General features: G+C 44.7%; 1 protein-coding gene across 1 annotated transcript in view; it reads left to right on the top strand.

The window, feature by feature from the left end:
- Positions 1-20,603, top strand: part of angpt4 (angiopoietin 4) — a 165,792-nt gene that overhangs the window by 42,693 nt on the left and 102,496 nt on the right. Inside the window, exon 2 of the mRNA XM_087994708.1 lies at positions 17,723-17,878. Within this exon, the coding sequence (XP_087850834.1) occupies positions 17,723-17,878 (156 nt within the window). The remainder of the gene's footprint in view (positions 1-17,722; positions 17,879-20,603) is intronic.

Raw genomic sequence — 20,603 nt, 5'->3', positions numbered from 1 at the left:
AAACCCATCACCTAGCCTGATACCCTCCAGTGCCTGTACTGAAGGAGTGTTAATCTACCCTCTTTCAACTGAAAAGCTAAAATCTTTTGCCCCTCAAGCACATCCTGCCTGTATATTTTTGTCTGTCTGCAACAGTCAATTCTGAAACAAGATGTCAAGGTGCCAGCACATTGATTGCTGTAAGACCAGAAGAAATAGGAACAGGCGTGGGCCATTTGGCCCTTCAAGCCTGTTCCGCCAATTGATGACCTGATATTCCTCACGTCCACTTTCCTAGCCTTTCCCCATAAACCTTGATTCCTTGACTGATTAAGAATCTCTTTGTCTGCAATATAATATATACAAAGACTCTGCCCCCCCCCCCCAGCTCTCTATGACAAGGGATTGCAAAGACTCACAACCCTCTGAGAGAAGAAATTCCTCCTCATCTCAATCTTAAATTGGTGTCCTTTAATTCTGGGACTATACCCTCCGGTTCTAGACTCTCTCATGAGGGGAAACATCCTCTCAGCATTAACTATGTCAAGCCACTTCCCAAGTCACTGAAATGAGAAGCATGATTACAATAAAATGACCACCCTGATATGGAGCTATGTTGTCATTATGTCACTGTGGCTGAGTCACTCCCTCCCTAACACCATTGTTGGGGTATCTGCAAGAAATTAGCCTGAGCGGATCAAGAAGGCAACTCACTATCACCTACGGAAGGGTAATTAGGGATAGGTAATAACGAAGCCCTTGAAGTAATAGAAACAAACCAAATCAGTAGATTACAAGTAAAGTTGTAGTGCTGGTCTTCCAGTGTCTGTAATGACCCAGACGTTCCAGTCAGGGACAGGAGCCCCTTTCCCAGCCTGGTTGGATTCAAGGCTATACACTTACCTTTTGACCAGTTCAACCCAGGAATCTCCTAAACAGGAACATGCTCTTCCAGGGACCAGTCCAGGAATGCTTGTAGCAGAGTCATTGCAATGGACACCATGTCCCCCTTTTTCATCAGTGAGTGTGCCATGTTCTGAGGGTTAAATGTTGTGCAGCCACATTGGTAGCTGCAGTGTAGAGGCAAGTACAGAGAGTATGTAATGTAATTGTGGAGGTGGCAGTGTTGGAGGAGGGGGCTGAGGGGATTTGGGAGCTAGGGTGCCAGGTTGGTTTGTGTTTAAAGTGGCAGGTGGGTGAGGGGTTGGGGTAACAGGTGCGTATGAGGGTAAGGTGCCAATTGGCTGAGGGAGTGAGTGGATGAATGCTTGAGTTAGATCAAGGTCAAGGGTCAGTGATCAAGGTCAGGGGTCAGTGTTGGATTGGGGGTTGGCAGGTGCGAATAGTCAGAAAATGCCATGGATCAGGGAGGAGTCGGGATCAACGATGAGTCAGTTCAATACTTCCCCAGGTGTTAGAGTAGGTTTTTAATCAGATAATGTTTCCTGAGTAATTATTGATCCTAAGTTCAGTAAAGCATTTGACAAGGTTCCCCATGGGAGATTGATTAGCAAGATTAGATCTCATGGAATACAGGGAGAACTAGCCTCTTGAATACAGAACTGGCTCAAAGTAGAAGACAGAGGGTGGTGGTGGAGGGTTGTTTTTCAGACTGGAGGCCTGTGACCAATGGAGTGCCACAAGGATCGGTGCTGAGTTACCTCAGATTACAACGGGATCTTGATCAGATGGGCCAATGGGCTGAGAAGTGGCAGATGGAGTTTAATTCAGATAAATGTGAGGTGCTGCATTTTGGGAAAGCAAATCTTAGCAGGACTTATACACTTAATGGTAAGGTCCTAGGGAGTGTTGCTGAACAAAGAGACCTTGGAGTGCAGGTTCATAGTTCTTTGAAAGTAGAGTTGCAGGTAGATAGGATAGTGAAGAAGCCATTTGATATGCTTTCCTTTATTGGTCAGAGTATTGAGTACAGGAGTTGGGAGGTCATGTTGCGGCTGTATAGGACACTGGTTGGGCCACTGTTGGAATATTGCATGTAATTCTGGCCTCCTTCCTATTGGAAAGATGTTGTGAAACTTGAAATGGTTCAGAAGTGATTTGCAAGGATTTTGCTAGGGTTGGAGGATTTGAACTATAGGGAGAGGTTGAATAGACTGGGGCTGTTTTCCCTGGAGCGTCGGAGGCTGAGGGGTGACCTTATCGAGGTTTACAAAATTATGAGGGGCATGGATAGGATAAATAGACAAAGTCTCTTCCCTGGGGTCAGGGAGTCCAGAACTAGAGAGCATAGGTTTAGGGTGAGAGGGGAAAGATATAAAAGAGACCTAAGAGGCAACATTTTCACACAGAGTGTGGTAGCTGTATGGAATGAACTGCCTGAGGAGGTGGTGGAGGCTGGTACAATTGCAACATTTAAAAGGCATCTGGAATGGGTATATGAATAGGAAGGGTTTGGAGGGATATGGGCCGGGCGCTGGCAGGTGGGACTAGGTACGGTTGGGATATCTGGTTGGCATGGACAAGTTGGACCGAAGGGTCAGTTTCCTTCTGTACATCTCCATGATTCTATGACTCTGAATGAGTCAAACCACTCCAAAATCGCCGACATTCAAGTAATTCCTGAGAGGGTTACAGATTCAAAGTAATTACCCTGAAGAAATTTCAATTTCTCACGAAATCCTACAGAGTCAGGGATCGGGATTTCTGCATGACCTGACGTGTGACTCACGCCTACCTGATAGACACTGATCATCGCGATTCTGGACCACTGGAAAATGAGATTCCGTTAAATGGAGACAATCAGAATATTCCTGTGAAGAACAAGCAAAATGCTCAATGCAACTTCCTTCGTTGCATTTTACTTCCCATTGTTTTCATAATTTAGTAATTTTGAATTCTTCAGACAGAAGGAGGCATTTCAGCCCATCAAGCCTGTGCTAGCTCTCTGAAGCACTTCTGCAACTAGTTGTAATCATTCATACCTCCATCTTTGTGAATCAAATCTACTAATTACTCAGCACTCTCTGGGAGGCTGTGAACCAGCAGGTCTACAGTCCAAACATGCTCAGGGTAGGTGGATTGGCCATGCTAAATTGCCCCATAGTGTCCAGGATATGCTGGCTGTGTTGATTAGCCATCAGAAATGCAGAATTACAGGGGTTTGATGGAGGGTGTTGGGTCTCAGTGGGATCCTCTTTGGAGTGTTGGTGTGGACTCGATCGGCCAAAAGGCCTACTTCCACACTGTAGGGATTTCATGATTCTATGATCTGCAAAGCTAACAATGGAGAAATGAAAATTAATCAGTCACTTGTGGTGACATCATATGTTCTCCGCACCACCACAATCGGGTTTTATTGAGCTCATCAAAAACAAATATTATATTCTGGAGTGGTTAAAGTGTGAAACTCATTACTGCAGGGTGTGCCTAAGGTGAATAGGACTAACAAACATCCAAATAAGCAACAGGAGTAGGCCACTCAGCCCCTCAAGCCTGGTTTGAAGCTGATCTGACTGTAACCTTAACTCCGCATTCCTGTCGAAGTAAGACCATCTTCATCCCCATACTAGTCAAGAATTGATCCTTCCATATCCGCCACAAATTCACCTGCACCTCCACACACATCATTTATTGCATCCGCTGCACCCGATGTGGCCTCCTCTATATTGGGGAGACAGGCCGCCTACTTTCGGAACGTTTCAGAGAACACCTCTGGGACACCCGGACCAACCAACCCAACCACCCTGTGGCTCAACACTTCAACTCCCCCTCCCACTCCACCAAGGATATGCAGGTCCTTGGACTCCTCCATCGCCAGACCAAAGCAACACGACGGTTGGAGGAAGAACGCCTCATCTTCCGCCTAGGAACCCTCCAACCACAAGGGATGAACTCAGATTTCTCCAGTTTCCTCATTTCCCCTCCCCCCACCTTGTCTCAGTCAAATCCCTCGAACTCAGCACCGCCTTCCTAACCTGCAATCTTCTTCCTGACCTCTCCGCGCCCACCCCCACTCCGGCCTATCACCCTCACCTTGACCTCCTTCCACCTATCGCATTTCCAATGCCCCTCCCCCAAGTCCCTCCTCCCTACCTTTTATCTTTGCCTGCTGGACACACTTTCCTCATTCCTGAAGAAGGGCTCATGCCCGAAACGTCGATTCTCCTGCTCCTTGGATGCTGCCTGACCTGCTGCGCTTTTCCAGCAACACATTTTCAGCTCTGATCTCCAGCATCTGCAGCCCTCACTTTCTCCTCGAAGAATTGAAATACTTCTGCTTTAAAAATGAGAAAAACAAAATGTCGCCTTTCACCAGCTGCTGAACAAGACTCCCAATTGCCTTTGAGTTCAGAGGTTTGCCGATCCATTACAAAGGGGCAGTTAAGAGTCAGCCACATTGTTGTGGTTTTGGAGTCACGTGGAGATCAGACTAGGGAAGGACTGCAGACCTCCTTCAGAGAAAGATCTGAACCAGATGGAATTTCCTATCAATCAATGGTTTCATGTTTGCCATAACTGAGACCATCTTTGGTTTCGCCTTCTGGGTTTAATTCAGTTCAGATTCCACTAGCTGCCGTTGTGGAATTTGAACTCTTGCCTGTAGAACATTGGGTTTCTGGATTATCAGCCCAGTGATATAATCATCTCTCTGCAAACAGAGCAACCAACATAGTTCAGATGGGCTGAATGGCCTGTTTCAGTGGTCCAGATTCAATGTTGTTCCACAATGTGTGTTGTTTCACACAACGTTTCCTTCACACTTTACAAAGCAGTTCAGACTATTTATTGTTTGGCAGCTTGTTGACTTCCTGTCAGACTCTACATTTGCTAGTTTGCTAGATTGTCCCATAATTGCCTTTCTTTCTGTTATTACACAAATCATGCTTCAAATGAGTCATTATGATTAATTTAGGAAAAAGCAAAAATGGTTTGGTTCAAATCTTATCTACCATCTTGTTCCAGTTAAAATAAGAATATCAATCTACTGGACAATCTGTAAGTGTTTCATCACAAACTCTTGCTGCTTAAAAACAAAACTCTGGAGATTCAAGATGGCGGCGACCCAGCAAGTCTGAGTCTGTAGTGCTCTGCCTAAGACTCGGGCAAAGTGGGGCACCCGCCTTCACTCACCCTTTAAATCATTTAAGATAGCTTTTGTTCAGCGTAGTCAGTCATTTTACATCAAACTTTAATAGTTTGGTGTTGTTCTTTAAATGACTAAGGGCAAAAACTCCCGCAGCTCACAACAGGCAGGGACCCCTCTCCCACCCTGTCCCACAGCAGAGGAAATGTCCGCAACGCCTCGGGGGACTTACCTGGCGACGCGAGCCTGCTCTCCGGGATGGCCAAATTTCAAGAGAAGATCGATGCCTTTAGTGAGGAGTCCAGGACCAGGTGGGAGACGGTCTCGGTCATGCTGCAGAAGCATGACCGAGAAATCGAAAAACTCGAGCAGCATGTCGGAGGGGCGGAGCAACGGGCTGCGGTCTCGGAGACTGCTGCCGTGTCGTCCGTGGGCCAGGTACGGGCTCCCGAGCAGCGAATCCGGACCCTAGGGGAGCGCATTGACGACCTCTACAATTGGGGCTGTTGAAAAAATATTCGGTTGCTGGGCCTTCCTGAACGGGAAGAAGGAGGCCAGCTTGTAGACTTTCTGGAGCGATGTCTCCCACAGTTACTGAAGTTGGAATCGGAACTGGGCCGGTTGCGGGTGGAGTGGGCCCACTGGGTTGCTATACGCAAGCCCGGGTCGGACCGGTGGCCCCGCCCAGTTCTAATCCGACTCCAATGCTACAAAGAAAACCAATTGCTCCTTGAAGCCTTCAGATTCCTGGGGAAGGATCCCCAGGCCATGATGCACAAGGGTTCCAGAATAATGTTATTTCAGGACTTCTCTCAATCCGTGGTCTGCATGAGGAGGGCATTCAATGAGGCGAAGAAGTGTCTGAGAGACCTAAATATTCAGTACTCCATGCGTTATCCGGCAGCGCTGCACTTCCGCCATGGAGGATCTGTTTATAACTTCGGGTCATCGGAACAAGCAAAAGAATTCCTGGACTCTCTTAAATAGACTGTGGGACTCAAACCATATGGATAATGACTTTATTTTGCCCCCCTCTTTGTTTACCCCTTTTTTTTTCATCCTTCTGCCAGTCATCTTTCCCAGGGGGTGGGGAGTGCTTGTTCTTTGTTCTCACTTTGGTTTCTTTTTTATAGTTCATGCGGCTTACTCGATTTGTGGGCGAGGTGGGCTTGTTATGTTTTGCCCTTTTTTTTAGAGCGGGGTTTTTCTCTTTCCTCATTTTACTTAGTTGCCTAATACTCGCTGGGACTGTAATTTTATAATTTTATATATTTCTATTTTGTACTGTGTTTGCTAAATACACCCAGGTGTTGGTGTGGTGGGTGGGGTGGGGGGGTGTGTTACTCACTTTTACCTTTGGTTTATAAAATACTTGAATTTGTCTACTCCATTCTATAATGGACTATATACAAAAGAAGACCACACAGATAACTAATCCCTAAACATTGGAAAAGGAGAGTGCTATGGCTGATGGGGCCCCCTTTGGTCAGTACTCTTTATCACTCATTATATAATAAGGTATCTAAGGACATGGAATGATTATTTAAAACCTGGAATCAAGAATTAGGGTTAGAAATCTCCTTAGAAATGTGGGAGGACATCTGGGAAAATGCCAGAAAGATCTCTATTTGAAATAGAACTCAGGCTATCCAATTAAAGATATTCCATAGGGCTCATATTACACCCGAATGACTCGGAAAATTCAAGGCAGGAGCATCCCCAATGTGTCCTAAATGTAAAATAGAAGTTGGCACTCTCACGCATTGTCTATGGACATGCCATAAGATCCGTAGGTATTGGGATAGAGTAGCGAATGCCTTGACAGAGATCTTGGGTACGGAGATAAGCTTGGATCCAATATCCCTGCTTTTGGGCTCTTCAATAAAAATACCTATAAAAAAAACAAAACTCAATGCTATCCAACAGAAGGGATCTGGTTACCAGCAGTAGTTTATTCTTTAACTTGGTAATAAAGGTTGTGATGAGCAATGTTCTGCCATTTTATTTGCTGCTGTGTGGAGCTCTGAGGTCTTCACATGGCAGGGCTCCTGGAGATGGAAGTCATTCATTGAGATGATAGAATGAACAGAAAAACTGGGCAGAATTTAATAGTGTTACCATCATTGAATACCCCCACTATCAATATCCTAGGGGTTACTATTGACCAGAAACTCAACTGGACTGGCCGAATAAATGCAACGGCTATGAAAGCAAGTCAGAGTTTAGGAATACTGCAGCGAGTAACTCACCTCCTGACTCCCCAAAGCCTGTCGACCATCTACAAGGCGCAAGTCAGGAATGTGATGGAATACTTCCCACCTGCCTGGATGGGGGCAGCTCCAACAACACTCAAGAAGCTCAACACTAACCAGGACAAAGCAGCCGCTTGATTGGCACCACATCCACAAACATCCACTCCCTCCATCACGGACAGTCAGTAGCAGCAGTGTCTACAAAGTGCAGAAATTCATCCAAAGATCCCTAGTCATCACTTTTGAAACCCATGACCACTTCCACCTAGAAGGACAAGGGCAGCAGATACATGGGAACACAACCTCTCGCAAGTTCTCCTCTGAGCCACTCATCATCCTAACTTAGAAATATATCACCGTTCCTTTATTGTCGCTGGGACAAAATCCCAGAACTCCCTCCATGAGGGCATTGTGATTATAACTAGTTCAGAAGGATGCAGCTCAGTATCACCTTCTCAAGAATAATAACATATGAACAATAAGTTCTGGTCCAGCCAGTGTTACCTACATTCCATGAAGGAATAAATAAAGCAGGGACATGGGCTCCGTATAGAACCAGAAGTGAGTGCCACTTTAGTGTTTGTACTGGGGGACAGGTCACTCTCAATTACAGCTAAAGTTCAGGCGGCAGATATGGGAGACAGGTATAATTATGCACTGAGGTTGAATATTCATTGGCAGATCCTGCAATCAGCTGGCAATGTAACAGGTATGGATGGGCTAGAAAGAGATTCCTGAACAAATAGAGAGGCACTGCATCACAGCACAACTTTCACCCATTCTTTCATCTCCACGTGGTGGTGAACTCTCATGAACCACAGCAGTCCTTGGGGTACAGGCACACTCACAGGGTCATTCAGAAGGGTGTTCCAGGATTTTGTCCCAGTGACAGTGAAGGAATGGTGATATATTTCCAAGTCAGGATGGTGGGTGGCTTGGAGGGGAACGTGCAGGGAGTGGTGTTCCCATATATCTGCTGCCCTTGTCCTTCTAGATGGTAGGTATGCAGGTTTTGGAAGGTGCTGTCTGAGTAGCCTTGGTCAGTTACTGCAGAGCATCTGATAGATTGTGCAGGCAGTAGTCACTGTGTGCTCATAGTTGAGGGAATGATATTAAAGCTAACTGATAAGATAACAGCAAAGCCACAGGTTCACAGGGATATGGAGCTTTGCTGGGTAAACATGTGCAGACCAGCACCTTGTTGTAATTCAGCAGAGGAGAAGGGTAAATGACTAAATATCCCCCTCCTGTCCTAGTGCTCCTCACTAGTGCAATATTACTATCTAACCTCAGTGCAACCCTAATGGAGTAGTGTGTCATGCGTAGGGGAACAAATACCATCCATACACTTCTTCATTATGTTATTCACAGTAAGTTAGCGAATATTTTACCCTTGATGGCTTAGAGCACCTTCCCTCCTCGCCAAAGGCTATTCCATTGTGATCAGGAGTAGAAGGTGAGTTAGCTTTCCTTTATCAATTGCAGTAATCTGAGATTTTGAATTGATAAGTTCTGTATTTAGTAAATGATCCAGCCACTGCATGCCTTTTGCAGATCACTAGATGCATTTGGGAAGCAACCTTCTGATCAGTCACAACCAACTCAACACAGATTGTGAATGAAGACCACCGAAATGCTTTCCCAGTTTTTTTTCCCATCCTTGAGTCTATTTTCCCCTCTCTGTGTCTGCCTCTGTGTTGGTGTAAGGGGGAGTTTAAAAGTGTTTAGCGTTTTAAACTCTGGAGAAGCATTATTGTTGGGTTTTTAATTCAGAGGCCCAGGTAATGCTTTGGGATAAATGGTGGAATTTGAATTCAATAAAAATCTGGAATTAAAAGCCTCATGATGGCCATGAATCCATTATCAAAAATCTAACTGGTTCACTCATGTCCTTTAGGCAAGAAAACTGATCCTTACCTGGTCTGGCCCACATGTGACTCCAAAACTATTTTTTGAAACAATTTTTAAAAATTAATTCTTGGAGTTATATATTAATGATTCATGATTACATATCTGTCACTGGAATCTAATTATTTGTAATACCGTCATTTATACCAAGTACAGAAACCCAGCCTGCAACCTGGCAGAACAAGGCAGCTAACTTGTGGAATTTTACATATTTTTCAAAAGTTTCTACTTTTGTGGTGGTTCCTGATGAAAGACTCTTGCCCGAAACATCAGTTCCCCTGCTCCCCGGATGCTGCCTGACCTGCTGTGCTTTTCTAGCATCCCAATCTCGACTCTGATCTCCAGCATCTGCAGTCCTCACTTTCTCCCACGTTTGTGGTAACTCTGGGAATAGTGAGGTTTGACTTCCAATGCATTACCTCAGTGAGACATAACACTTGATTAGTGAGCACAGGCTGTTATTAACCCACGCAACGTCAATCACATATTCTATTGGCCTTTCCTCCTGGCCTTGGTCTTAAGGCTTGGGCCAGAGGCTGCCATTGGATGGGTCCACTATTATGGACCAACAAATTGCAGTGGGCTGCAGGATGGCCAAGCTGAACAGTCTCCCGTCCTGACTGTCTGACTTCCATGTAATGGGTTATTAGGGTTATCTTGTGAACCCACCTTCCAATGCCAACAGGGTCAGGCATTGTTCAGTTCCTGGAGGCAGTCAGAGAGATCATGACATTACATATTTGGTTGGTTGCTTTACCCGAAACACTACTCGGGTAGTATCTCCCACCCATCCTCTTCTGCTAACCGAAAAAGTAGTTCTATGCGTCGGTTGATAAGGTGATAATTGTTTTCTTTCATATTTCATTTTTTCATATTTGGGAATTTAGATTAGTGGGAATGGAGGTTATGGCAGTTGAATGTTCCTCCTGCAGAATGTGGGAGGTAAGGATCACCTCTCGTGTCCCTACTGATTTCCTCTGTGGGAAGTGCACCCAACACCGGCTCCTTGAGAACCGCGTGAGGGAACTGGAGCTGGAGCTGGATGAACTTCAGATCATTCGGGAGGCAGAGGGGGTTATTGAGAGGAGTTAGAGGGAGGTAGTCACATCTCAGGTACATGAAGAAGGTAGAATGGGTTACCGTCAAGGTAGGAAAGGGAACCGGCAGGCAGTGCAGGGATGTCCTGTGGTGGTTCCCCTCAACAAGTATACTGTTTTAGATACTGTTTTACTGTTGGAGAGGGGGGAATTACCAGGGGTAAGCAATGTGGCCCAGGTCTCTGGTGCAAAGTCTGTCCCTGTTGCTCAGAGGGAAAGGGGGAAGAGGACCAGAACTTTAGTCGTTGGGGACTCCATAGTTAGGGAGACAGATAGGAGGTTTTGTGGAAAAGAGAAAGACTCACGATTGGTGTGTTGCCTCACAGGTGCCAGGGTTTATGATGTCTCTGATTATATTTTCGAGATCCTTGAGGGGGAGGGGGAGCAGCCCCAAGTCATGATCTACATAGGCACTAAAGACATAGGTAGGAAGAAAGGTGGGGATCTAAGGCAGAAATCCAGAGAGGTAGGATGGAAGCTTAAGAGGTAGAACAAACAGAGTTGTTATCCCTGGTTTGTTGCCCGTGCCACGTGCTAGTGAAGCGAGGAACAGGGAGAGTGTGGAGCTGAACACGTGGCTGCAGGGATGATGCAGGTGAGACAGTTTTGAATTCCTGGATAATTGGGGCTCTTTCTGAGGAAGGTGGGACCTTTACAAACAGGGTGGTCTTCACCTGAACCAGGGGGGGTACCGCTATCCTGGCGGGGTAATTTTGCTAATGCCCTTTGGGGAGGTTTAAACTACTGCTGCAGGGGGATGAGAACCTGAATTGTAGTTCCATGTACAGGAGGTTGAGGGTAATGAGGTCAGGGATAGGTTTTCAAGGTTGCGAGAGGGCACTGGCAATCAGGATGCTGGTTTGAAATGTGTGTACTTCAATGCCAGGAGCATCCGGAATAAGGTGGGTGAACCTGCAGCATCAGTTGATACCTGGGATTTTGATGCTGTGACCATTTCAAAGACATGGCTAGAGCAGGGACAGGAATGGTTGTTGCAGATTCTGGGATTTAGATGTTTCAGTAAAAACGGAGAAGTTGGTAAAAGGGGTGGGTGTAGCATTATTAATCAAGGACAGTATTACAGCAGCTGAGATAATGTTTGAGGACTCATCCACTGAGATAATTTGGGCTGAGGTTAGAAATAGGAAAGGAGAGATAACCCTGTTGGGAGTTTTCTATAGGCCTCTGAATTGTTCCAGAGATGTAGAAGAAAGGATTGCAAAGATGATTCATGATAGGAGCAAGAGTGACAGGGTAGTTGTTATGGGGGACTTTAACTTTCCCAATTTTGACTGGCAATACTATAGTTTAAGTAGGTTAGATGGGGCAGTTTTTGTTCAGTGTGTGCAGGAGGGTTTTCTGACACAGTATGTAGACAGGCCAACAAGGGGTGATTCCATATTGGATTTGGTACTGAACCCAACCAGGTGTTAGATTTGGAGGTAGGTGAGCACTTTGGCGATAGTGACCATAATTCAGTTATGTTTACAATAGCAGTGGGTATGGACAGGTATAAACAACAGGGAAAGAGGTATAACTGGGGGAAAGGCAATTATGATGCAATTAGACTTGATTTAGAATGCATATAATGGTGAAGGAAACTGCAGGGGATGGACACACTTGAAATGTGGAGCTTATTTAAGGAACAGCTACTATGGGTCCTTAATAAGTATATACCTATCAGGCAGGGAAGTACTTGTTGAGAGAGGGAGCCATGGTTTACTAAAGAAGTTAAAGCTCTTGTCAAGAGAAAGAAGAAGGCTTATGTGAGGATAAGGCATGAAGGCTCAGTTAGGGGGCTTGAGAGTTGTAAGTTAGCCAGAAAAGATCTAAAGAGAGGGCTAAGAAGAGTCAGGAGGGGACATGCGAAGTTGTTGGTGGATAGGGTCAAGGAAAACCCTGAGGCCTTCCATAGGTATAGCAGGAATAAAAGAATGTCTGGAGTAAGATTAGGACCAATCAATGACAGTAGTGGGAAGTTGTGTGTGGAATCTGAGGACATAGGGGAAGTGCTTAATGAATACTTTTCATCAGTATTCACATTGGAAAAGGGCAATGTTAGTGAGATTACAGAGATACAGGCTACAAGATTAGTTGGGATTGCACTTGACAAAGAGGAGGTTTTAGCAATTTTGGAAGATCTGTAAATAGATCAGATCCCTGGGCTGGATGGGATTTATCCTCAGATTCTCTGGGAAGCAAGGGAAGAGATTGCAGAACCTTTAGCTTTAATCTTCATGTCATCATTGTCGACAGGAGTGGTGCCAGAGGACTGAAGGAGAGCAAATGTTGTTCCCTTGTTTCAGAAGGGGAGTCGGGACAATCCTGGTAATTATAGGCCAGTGAGCCTTACTTCGGGTGTGGGTAAGGTCTTGGAAAAGGTTATAAGCGGTAGGATTTATAATCATCTGGAAAGGAATAATTTGATTAGGGATAGTCAACATGGTTTTGTGAGGGTAGGTCCTGCGTCACTAATCTTATTGAGTTCTTTGAGAAGGTGACAAAACAGGGTGGATGAAGGTGGTGTATATGGACTTCAGTATAGCATTTGATAAGGTTCCACACGGTAGGGTATTGCACAAAATACAGTGATTTAGTGGTTTAGATCAGAAATTGGCTAGCTGAAGACAGAGGATGGTGGTTGATGTTCATCCGGGAGCTTGGTTACCAGTGGTGTGCTGCAATGATCTGTTTTGAGGCCACTGCTGTTTGTCATTTTTATAACTGACCTGGAGGTGGGCTTAGAAGGATGGGTTAGTAAATTTGCAAATGACACTAAGGTAGATAGAGTTGTGGATAGTGCCGAAGAATGTTGTGGGTTACAGATGGACATAGATAAGCTGCAGAGCTGAGCTGAGAAGAGGCAAATGGAGTTTAATGCAGAAAAGTATGAGGTAGTTCACTTCAGAAGAAGTAACAGGAATGCACAGTACTGGGCTAATGGTAAAATTCTTGGCAATGTAGATGAACAGAGAGATCTTGGTGTCAAGGTGCATAAATCCCTGAAAGTTGCCACCCACATTGATAAGACATATGGTGTGTTGGCGTTTATTGGTAGGGGGGTTGAGTTTCGGAGCCAGGAGGTCATGCTTCAGCTGTACAAGACACTGGTAAGATTAGATTAGATTACTTACAGTGTGGAAACAGGCCCTTCGGCCCAACAGGTCCACACCGCCCCGCCGAAGCACAACCCACCCATACCCCTACATCTACCCCTTACCTAACACTACGGGCAATTTAGCATGGCCAATTCACCTGACCTGCACATCTTTGGACTGTGGGAGGAAACCGGAGCACCCGGAGGAAACCCACGCAGACACGGGGAGAATGTGCAAACTCCACACAGTCAGTCGCCTGAGGCGGGAATTGAACCTGGGTCTCTGGCGCTGTGAGGCAGCAGTGCTAACCACTGTGCCACCGTGCCGCCCACTAGGAGTATTGCGTACAGTTCTGGTCACCGCATTATAAGAAGGATGTGGAAGCTTTGGAAAGGATTCAGAGGAAATTTACTCGGATGTTGCCTGGTATGGAGGGAAGGTCATATGAGGAAAGGCTGAAGGAACTGAGGCGGTTTTTATTGGAGAGAAGAAAGTTGAGACGTGAGTTAATCAAGACGTATAAGATAATCAGAGGATTAGATAGGGTGGACAGTGAGAACCTTTTTCCTCAGATGGTAAAGGTTAACACAAAGGGACATAGCTTTAAATTGAGGAGTGATAGATTTAGGACCGATATTAGCGGTAGTTTCTTTACTCAGAGTGTAGTAGGGGCGTGGAATGGCCTGCCTGCAACAGTAGTAGACGCATCGACATTAAGGGTATTTAAATGGGCATTGGGCATACATGTGGATAATAATGGAATGGTGTCGCTTAGATGGGCATCAGATTATTTTCATAAATCGGCGCAGCATCGAGGGCCAAAGGGCTTGTACTGCGCTGTAACGCTCTATGTTCTATGTCCTACCTTGGGACTTAAAATGGTGAGACACTGTATTCACAATCAAATTGTGGGGCATGGCAGGTGAGATTTCGAAGCTAGAGGGCCAATAGGAAGGTGCTGCAGCCTGTCACCCTGGGTAAGGGAGGGAGAGGGAAGGCACCTTTTCAGGTGCACTCTTGGAAACTTTAGAAAATCTGAAATAAAAGTTGGCTGAATCTGCTGGGCATAATTGTAGAGGGAGGTTGGCGTCTGGCTGTGGCTGGAGCCTGGTAAATAGGGAAGCCCTCAAACTATCATGGAACGTCAGCTACTGCCCTCCATTTAATCCCCTCGATTCCTATCTACCCCTCGGAAGCCATCACTGTGTGCCTGTGTTGTGAGGATTCTACAGATTTAATCGAAAATTCTAGTTGGGTTCTTGGCTTTGAACTGTTGGCTGGCATGTAAACACAGATCGCTATTCCATTCCCAAACCAACCTCCAAGGTGGAGCTGAGGGTGAACTGACAAACCGGGCATGCCAGCCACTGTCGCCAAATTACACAACTCCCCACCTCTGGTTCCTCCATCCTCTCTGTTCAAATGTTTTCAAGTGCAAGTTTGTGGAGTGAATTCATTAAACCTAAAAAACACATCACCCGGTTATAGTCCAACAGATTTATTTGGAAACAGCAGCTTTCAGCTACCTGATGAAGGAGCAGAGGTCCAAAAGCTAGTGCTTCCAAATAAACCTGTTGGATTATAATCTGGTGATGTGTGATTTTTTTTCTTTGTCCACCCCAGTCCAACACCAGCTCCTCCATTTCATTAAACCTGACCAACATCCTTCGGAAATGGGAACTCAAGATAGTCTGGCCTAAGTATGATTCTTTTCTCGGTGTATGTTAGAATAGCAGAGATTGCATTGACATTGTTTGCTACAGTGACTGACCCACCTGAACGCCTTGCTTCATAACAGCGAAACCTCGGTAGCCTGAGATTACAGTGACTGTGAGTGGTTTCACTGAGTTTCTAAAGGGGATTCATCCTTTCATTCGCTGTTATCCAAATTAAAGTTATGCTCTTCCAATCAAAAAGAAACTGGGCGTTGGAAAATATTTACGTTTCGCACTGAAAAATTCTTCCGATTAATTACATCAGCCTGCAGAAAATCACATACATTTATAAACTTGGCATATATACTGAATATGGCTTTTTTTCATTATTTTGAAAGAGACGTTAATTAATTTTCTTGGCAACAACGCTGCTCTCAAATTATTTATTTGAATCAAGTCTCTGTTAAATATTGGCTTGAGGGAACTGTAGGACTTCAGTTTTGTCAACATTTAGATTTAAGTTCCGAATTCTAATTGTGCTTTGTGCTGTCAATACATTAAATAATTAAACTATTTAACTCTAAAGTTCCTATTCTGTTGAACCCTGGTTGCTTTCCCCATGTGGCTTCATCCTATGATTTCCTGTCTCTGCTTTGCTGTGTCTCTTAACACTCAGTCAATATCACTTCACAAAAACACAAGTTACCCTTGAGTTCTCTTGTGAGCTACCTAAATGTTTAAACATAGACTCCAAGGCTAAAACATACAAGGGCTGCTTTAAGAGATAACCTTCAGATCAATTAAAGGACCTTAAAAATTAACTCCTAGATTTATACTGTCTTATATTTTAGGACATCTTAAAGCAGTTTCAAAATGTTGAGCTATTAGAAGCATAGAAAACATATTATGCACAAAAAGATTTCACAAATGACAATTACATATTAGATCACAAAATATAGAAAACAAGACATGTATTTATATAACACCTTTTCTTGGTCACACTTAATGAAATCACTGTTGTAATGTAAGGGAAATGGCTGCCAATTTACACAAAGCAAGCTCCCACAATCAACAATGTGATAATGGCTAAACATCTGTTTTAGTGATGATTGTTAAAAGGTAAACACTGCTCAGGACACCAAAAAAGGTTTCCCTGCTCTTCCTCTTGTCACAATAGGATCTATCCCATTCTGGAATTCCCTCTCTAAACCTCTCGGCCTTACAATCTCTCTCCCACCTTCTTTAGTAAACTCTGTAAAACCTATCTCGTTGATCTCATTTTGGATCTTCTGTTCCAGTAGCTGCTTATGGGCTCATTGTCCAAGTTTGATGATGTTATGTCCTGTGAAGCACCTTGAGCTATTTATGTTGTGTTATGATCACAGATTATCAACCTGAGGAGCAAGCAGGGACTTAATTTAATTTCTTATCCAAAAGGCAGTGCAATGTGCCCTCAGTCCCATCAAAAACTCTCTGTCTCGATTAGTTAGCTTGGCTTCATCAGAGGGAGCTCAGTTTAGAATCTGTTAGAATTCTTTGAAGAAGGAACAAACAAGTTAGGCGAGTGGAGTTCCCTGGAGTTCAGTGCTGGGACCATAGCTATTCACAGAATACATTAACCATGTAGACGAAGGAACCAAGGGCATTGTTGCTATGTTTGCAGATGCCAGAAAGATAAGTGGAGGGACAGGTAGTGCTGAGGTAGTGGGGAGGCTGCAGAAGGACTTGGCCAGGCTGGGAGAGTGGGCAATAAAGTGGCAGACAGAATACAGTGTGGGAATGTGGGAATTTATGCACTTTACTTGGAAGAATAGACGCTTAGACTATAAATGGGAAAAGACTTGGGAAATCTGAAGCACAAAGGGACTTAGGAGTCATAATTCAAAATTCTCTTAAGGTTAGCATTTAGGTTCAATTTGAAAGGCAAATGCAACGTTAGCATTCATTACAAGAGGGCTAGAATACAGTGTGTAAGAGATGTACTGCTGAGGCTGTGTAAGGCTCTGGTCAGACCACATTTGTAATACTGTGGTCACTTTTGGGCCCCATATCGAAGGAAGGATGTGCTAGCCTTGGACGGGGTCTAGAGGAATTATATAAGAACAGTCCTGGGGATGAAGGGCATAAGCAACGATTGAGGACTCTGGGTCTGTACTGGGTGGAGTTTAGAAGGATGTGGGAGGTTCTGATTGAAACATATAGAATATTGAGAAGCCTGGATAGAGTGGACATGGAGGAGATGCTCCCACTGGCAGAGAGACTAGGACCCGGGCGCACAGCCTCAGAGTGAAGGGACGCCCTGTTTAGAACTAAGTTGAGCAAGAACTTCTTCATTGAAAGGGTAGTGAGTCTGTGGAACTCATTGCTGCAGAGGGCTGTGGTGGCCAAGTACATTTAGGACAGAGATAGGTGGGTTCCTGATTCATAAGTGGAAAGGTTATGGAGAGAAGGCAAAAGATTGGGGTTGAGAAACACATCAGCCGTGATCAACTGACACGAGGGGCTGAATGCCTATTGCTGTTCCTTCACCTTATGGTCTTACCATGTTGATAAATCATTAGAGTGGTGCTTGAACCAACAGCCAGCTAGCTCACAGACAGCAGTGCTATCTACTGAATCACAGCACACCGTAATTACTGCAAGCTCTTTAAATAATGATTCCAATTCTCCCTTTTTCATTCTCTCACAGCTTGAAGGCTACATCCAGGATAACATCAGGTCTGAGATGTCTCAGATGCAGCAGAGTGCTGTGCAGAATCACACAGTGACCATGTTGGAAATTGGCACACACCTCCTGAGCCAGACAGCTGAACAAACCCGCAAGCTCACTGATGTTGAAGCACAGGTATGTTAGTTCCTCACACTCACACTTCTCTTCAACAACCTGCTATTCAAAGTCAGCATGAGTCCCGTTCCCCCATCAGCTTCATGCTTGTTGAGCTACATTAGGCTTTTGGTCTGGATTCACCACCCAATCACTTCTGATCGCAAATCAACACATCCCTCATCCAACCAAAATCTATCTATCTCTGCCTTGAGTGTTTCAGTAGGCGAATATCAATAGCCTTCCAGAGAGACAGTCCAGATTTCCCCTTCCTTAGTAATCTGTACTGGTTCCCGGTGTAGCAACAGCTTGATTTTAAATTTGTGTTCAAATTCCTTCAAACGTCTTTGCCCATCCTTATCCCTATATCCTCTTCCTCTGTGCTGCTTCAAATCTTGCCTCTGATCCATCACTTATCTCTTGCCAGCTGTGCCTTCAACCCTGCACATCCTAACACCTTAAAATCCCTCTTAAAACTTCTCCACCTCTACATTTCTCTGTCTTCAAATAAGACACTCCTCAGAACCTCTTTTTTCTACCTTCATCTGGCCCAGAGTCAGATTTTGTCTGATCTCACCCTGTTTTAAGAAGTTTTGCAAGATTACAGAAATGTAGGTTGTCATTGAAACTTCCAGGATTTCTCACCATATCTTCCACAGTTGAACCTGGTTCTGTCTTGGAGATGTGGAAATGGTGTATCATTAGAACGACACTCCTGTACTTTAGGCTTCACTCAACTGAAGACCAGTCCTTTCCTATATTTATCAAATCCCTTTTTGAAGGCTAGTATTGAATTTTCTTCCAGCATTCTTAGAGTCATAGAGTTATAGAGATGTACAGCATGGAAACAGACTCTTCGGTCCCCAACCCGTCCATGCTGACCAGATATCCTAACCCACCTGCCAGCACCCACCCCATATCCCTCCAAACCCTTCCTATTCATATACCCATCCAAATGCCTCTTAAATGTTGCAATTGTACCAGCCTCCACCACTTCCTCTGGCAGCTCATTCCACACACATACTACCCTCTGTGTGAAAAAGATGCCCCTTAGGTCTCTTTTATATCTTTCCCCTCTCACCCTAAACCTATGCCCTCTAGTTCTGGACTCCCCGACTCCAGGGAAAAGACTTTGTCTATTTATTCTATCCATGCCCCTCATAATTTTGTAAACCTCTATAAGGTCACCCCTCAACCTCCGATGCTCCAGGGAAAACAGCCCAAGCCTGTTCAGCTTCTCCCTATAGCTCAAATCCTCCAACCTTGGCAACATCCTTGTAAATCTTTTCTGAACCCTTTCAAGTTTCGCAACATCTTTCCGATAGGAAGGAGACCAGAATTGCACACAATATTCCAACAGTAGCCTAACCAATGTCCTGTACAGCCGCAACATGACCTCCCAACTCCTGTACTTAATACTCTGACCAATAAAGGAAAGCATACCAAACGCCTTCTTCACTATCCTATCTACCTGCAACTCCACTTTCAAGGAGTTTCTTCCACAAACAGCTTTTAGTAAAAGGTGAAGCAAATAACACCATAAGACATTAGGCCATTCAGCCCATCCAGTCTGGTCTGCCACTCAATCATGGCTGATATGTTTCTCAGCCTAACTCTCCCACTTTCTCCTCGTAACCCTTGATCTCCTTGATACTCAAGAACCTATCTATCTCAATGGCCTGGCTGCCACAGCCTTCCGTGGCAATGAATTAAATAATATGATTCTTCTACTGACATTGGATTTAACCAGTGTCCCAGGAAAGATCAGTTCCAACAGGGAATGAAGAAAATTCAAAACATAGAGGCAATCTTTCTGCTTAAAATCAATGCCGGGTGCCTGATGAGGAATGTCAACTACTCCCTACTTTCCAAAAATGACTGCAGTTGAAAAGCATTTCACTGACTGTGAAACTGCTCTGGGATGTGCTGTGATTGTGAAAGGTGCCGTAGAATTACACTGGACAGAAAACGGAGAAATAGGCCGTTCTGTCCATTCAGTTTATTACCGTGTTATAGAGTAATAGAGATGTACAACACGGAAATAGACCCTTTGGTCCAACTTGTCCATGCCGACCAGATATCCCAACCTAGTCTAGTCCCACCTGCCAGCATCCGGCCCATATTCCTCCAAACCCTTCTTGTTCACATAGCCATGCACCTGCCTTTTTAATGTTGCAATTGTACCAGTCTCCACCACTTCCTCTGGCAACGCATTCCATACATGTACCACCCTCTGTGTGAAAAGATTGCCCCTTAGGTCTCTTTTATATCTTTCCCCTCTCACCCTAAACCTATGCCTTGTAGTTCTGGACTCCCTGATCCCAGGGAAAATACCTTATCTATTTATCCTATCCATGTCCCTCATGATTTTATAAACTTCTATGAGGTTACCCCTCAGCATCCAAAGCTCCAGGGAAAACAGCCCTAGTATACACAACCTCTCCCTATAGCGCAAATCCTCCAACCCTAGCAACATTCTTGTAAATCATTTCTGAATCCTTTCAAGTTTCACAACATCTTTCCGATAAAGAGGCCAGAATTGCATGCAATATTTGAACAGTAGCCTAACCAATGTCCTGTCCAGCCACAACATGACCTCCCAACTCCTGTACTCAATAGTCTGCCCAATAAGGCAAAGCATACCTTCTTCACTATCCTATCTACCTGCGACTCCACTTTCAAGGAGCTATGAACCTGCACTCCAAGGTCTCTTTGTTCAGCAACATTCCCTAGGACCTTACCATTA

This window comes from Chiloscyllium plagiosum, unplaced genomic scaffold, assembly GCF_037043375.1.
Source record: "Chiloscyllium plagiosum isolate Xiang-an unplaced genomic scaffold, Cpla_swu_hap1 HiC_scaffold_15, whole genome shotgun sequence".
Classification (NCBI taxonomy): domain Eukaryota; kingdom Metazoa; phylum Chordata; class Chondrichthyes; order Orectolobiformes; family Hemiscylliidae; genus Chiloscyllium; species Chiloscyllium plagiosum.
Note: the sequence above shows the minus strand (reverse complement) of the source record. Positions and strands in the feature narration are given on the sequence as shown.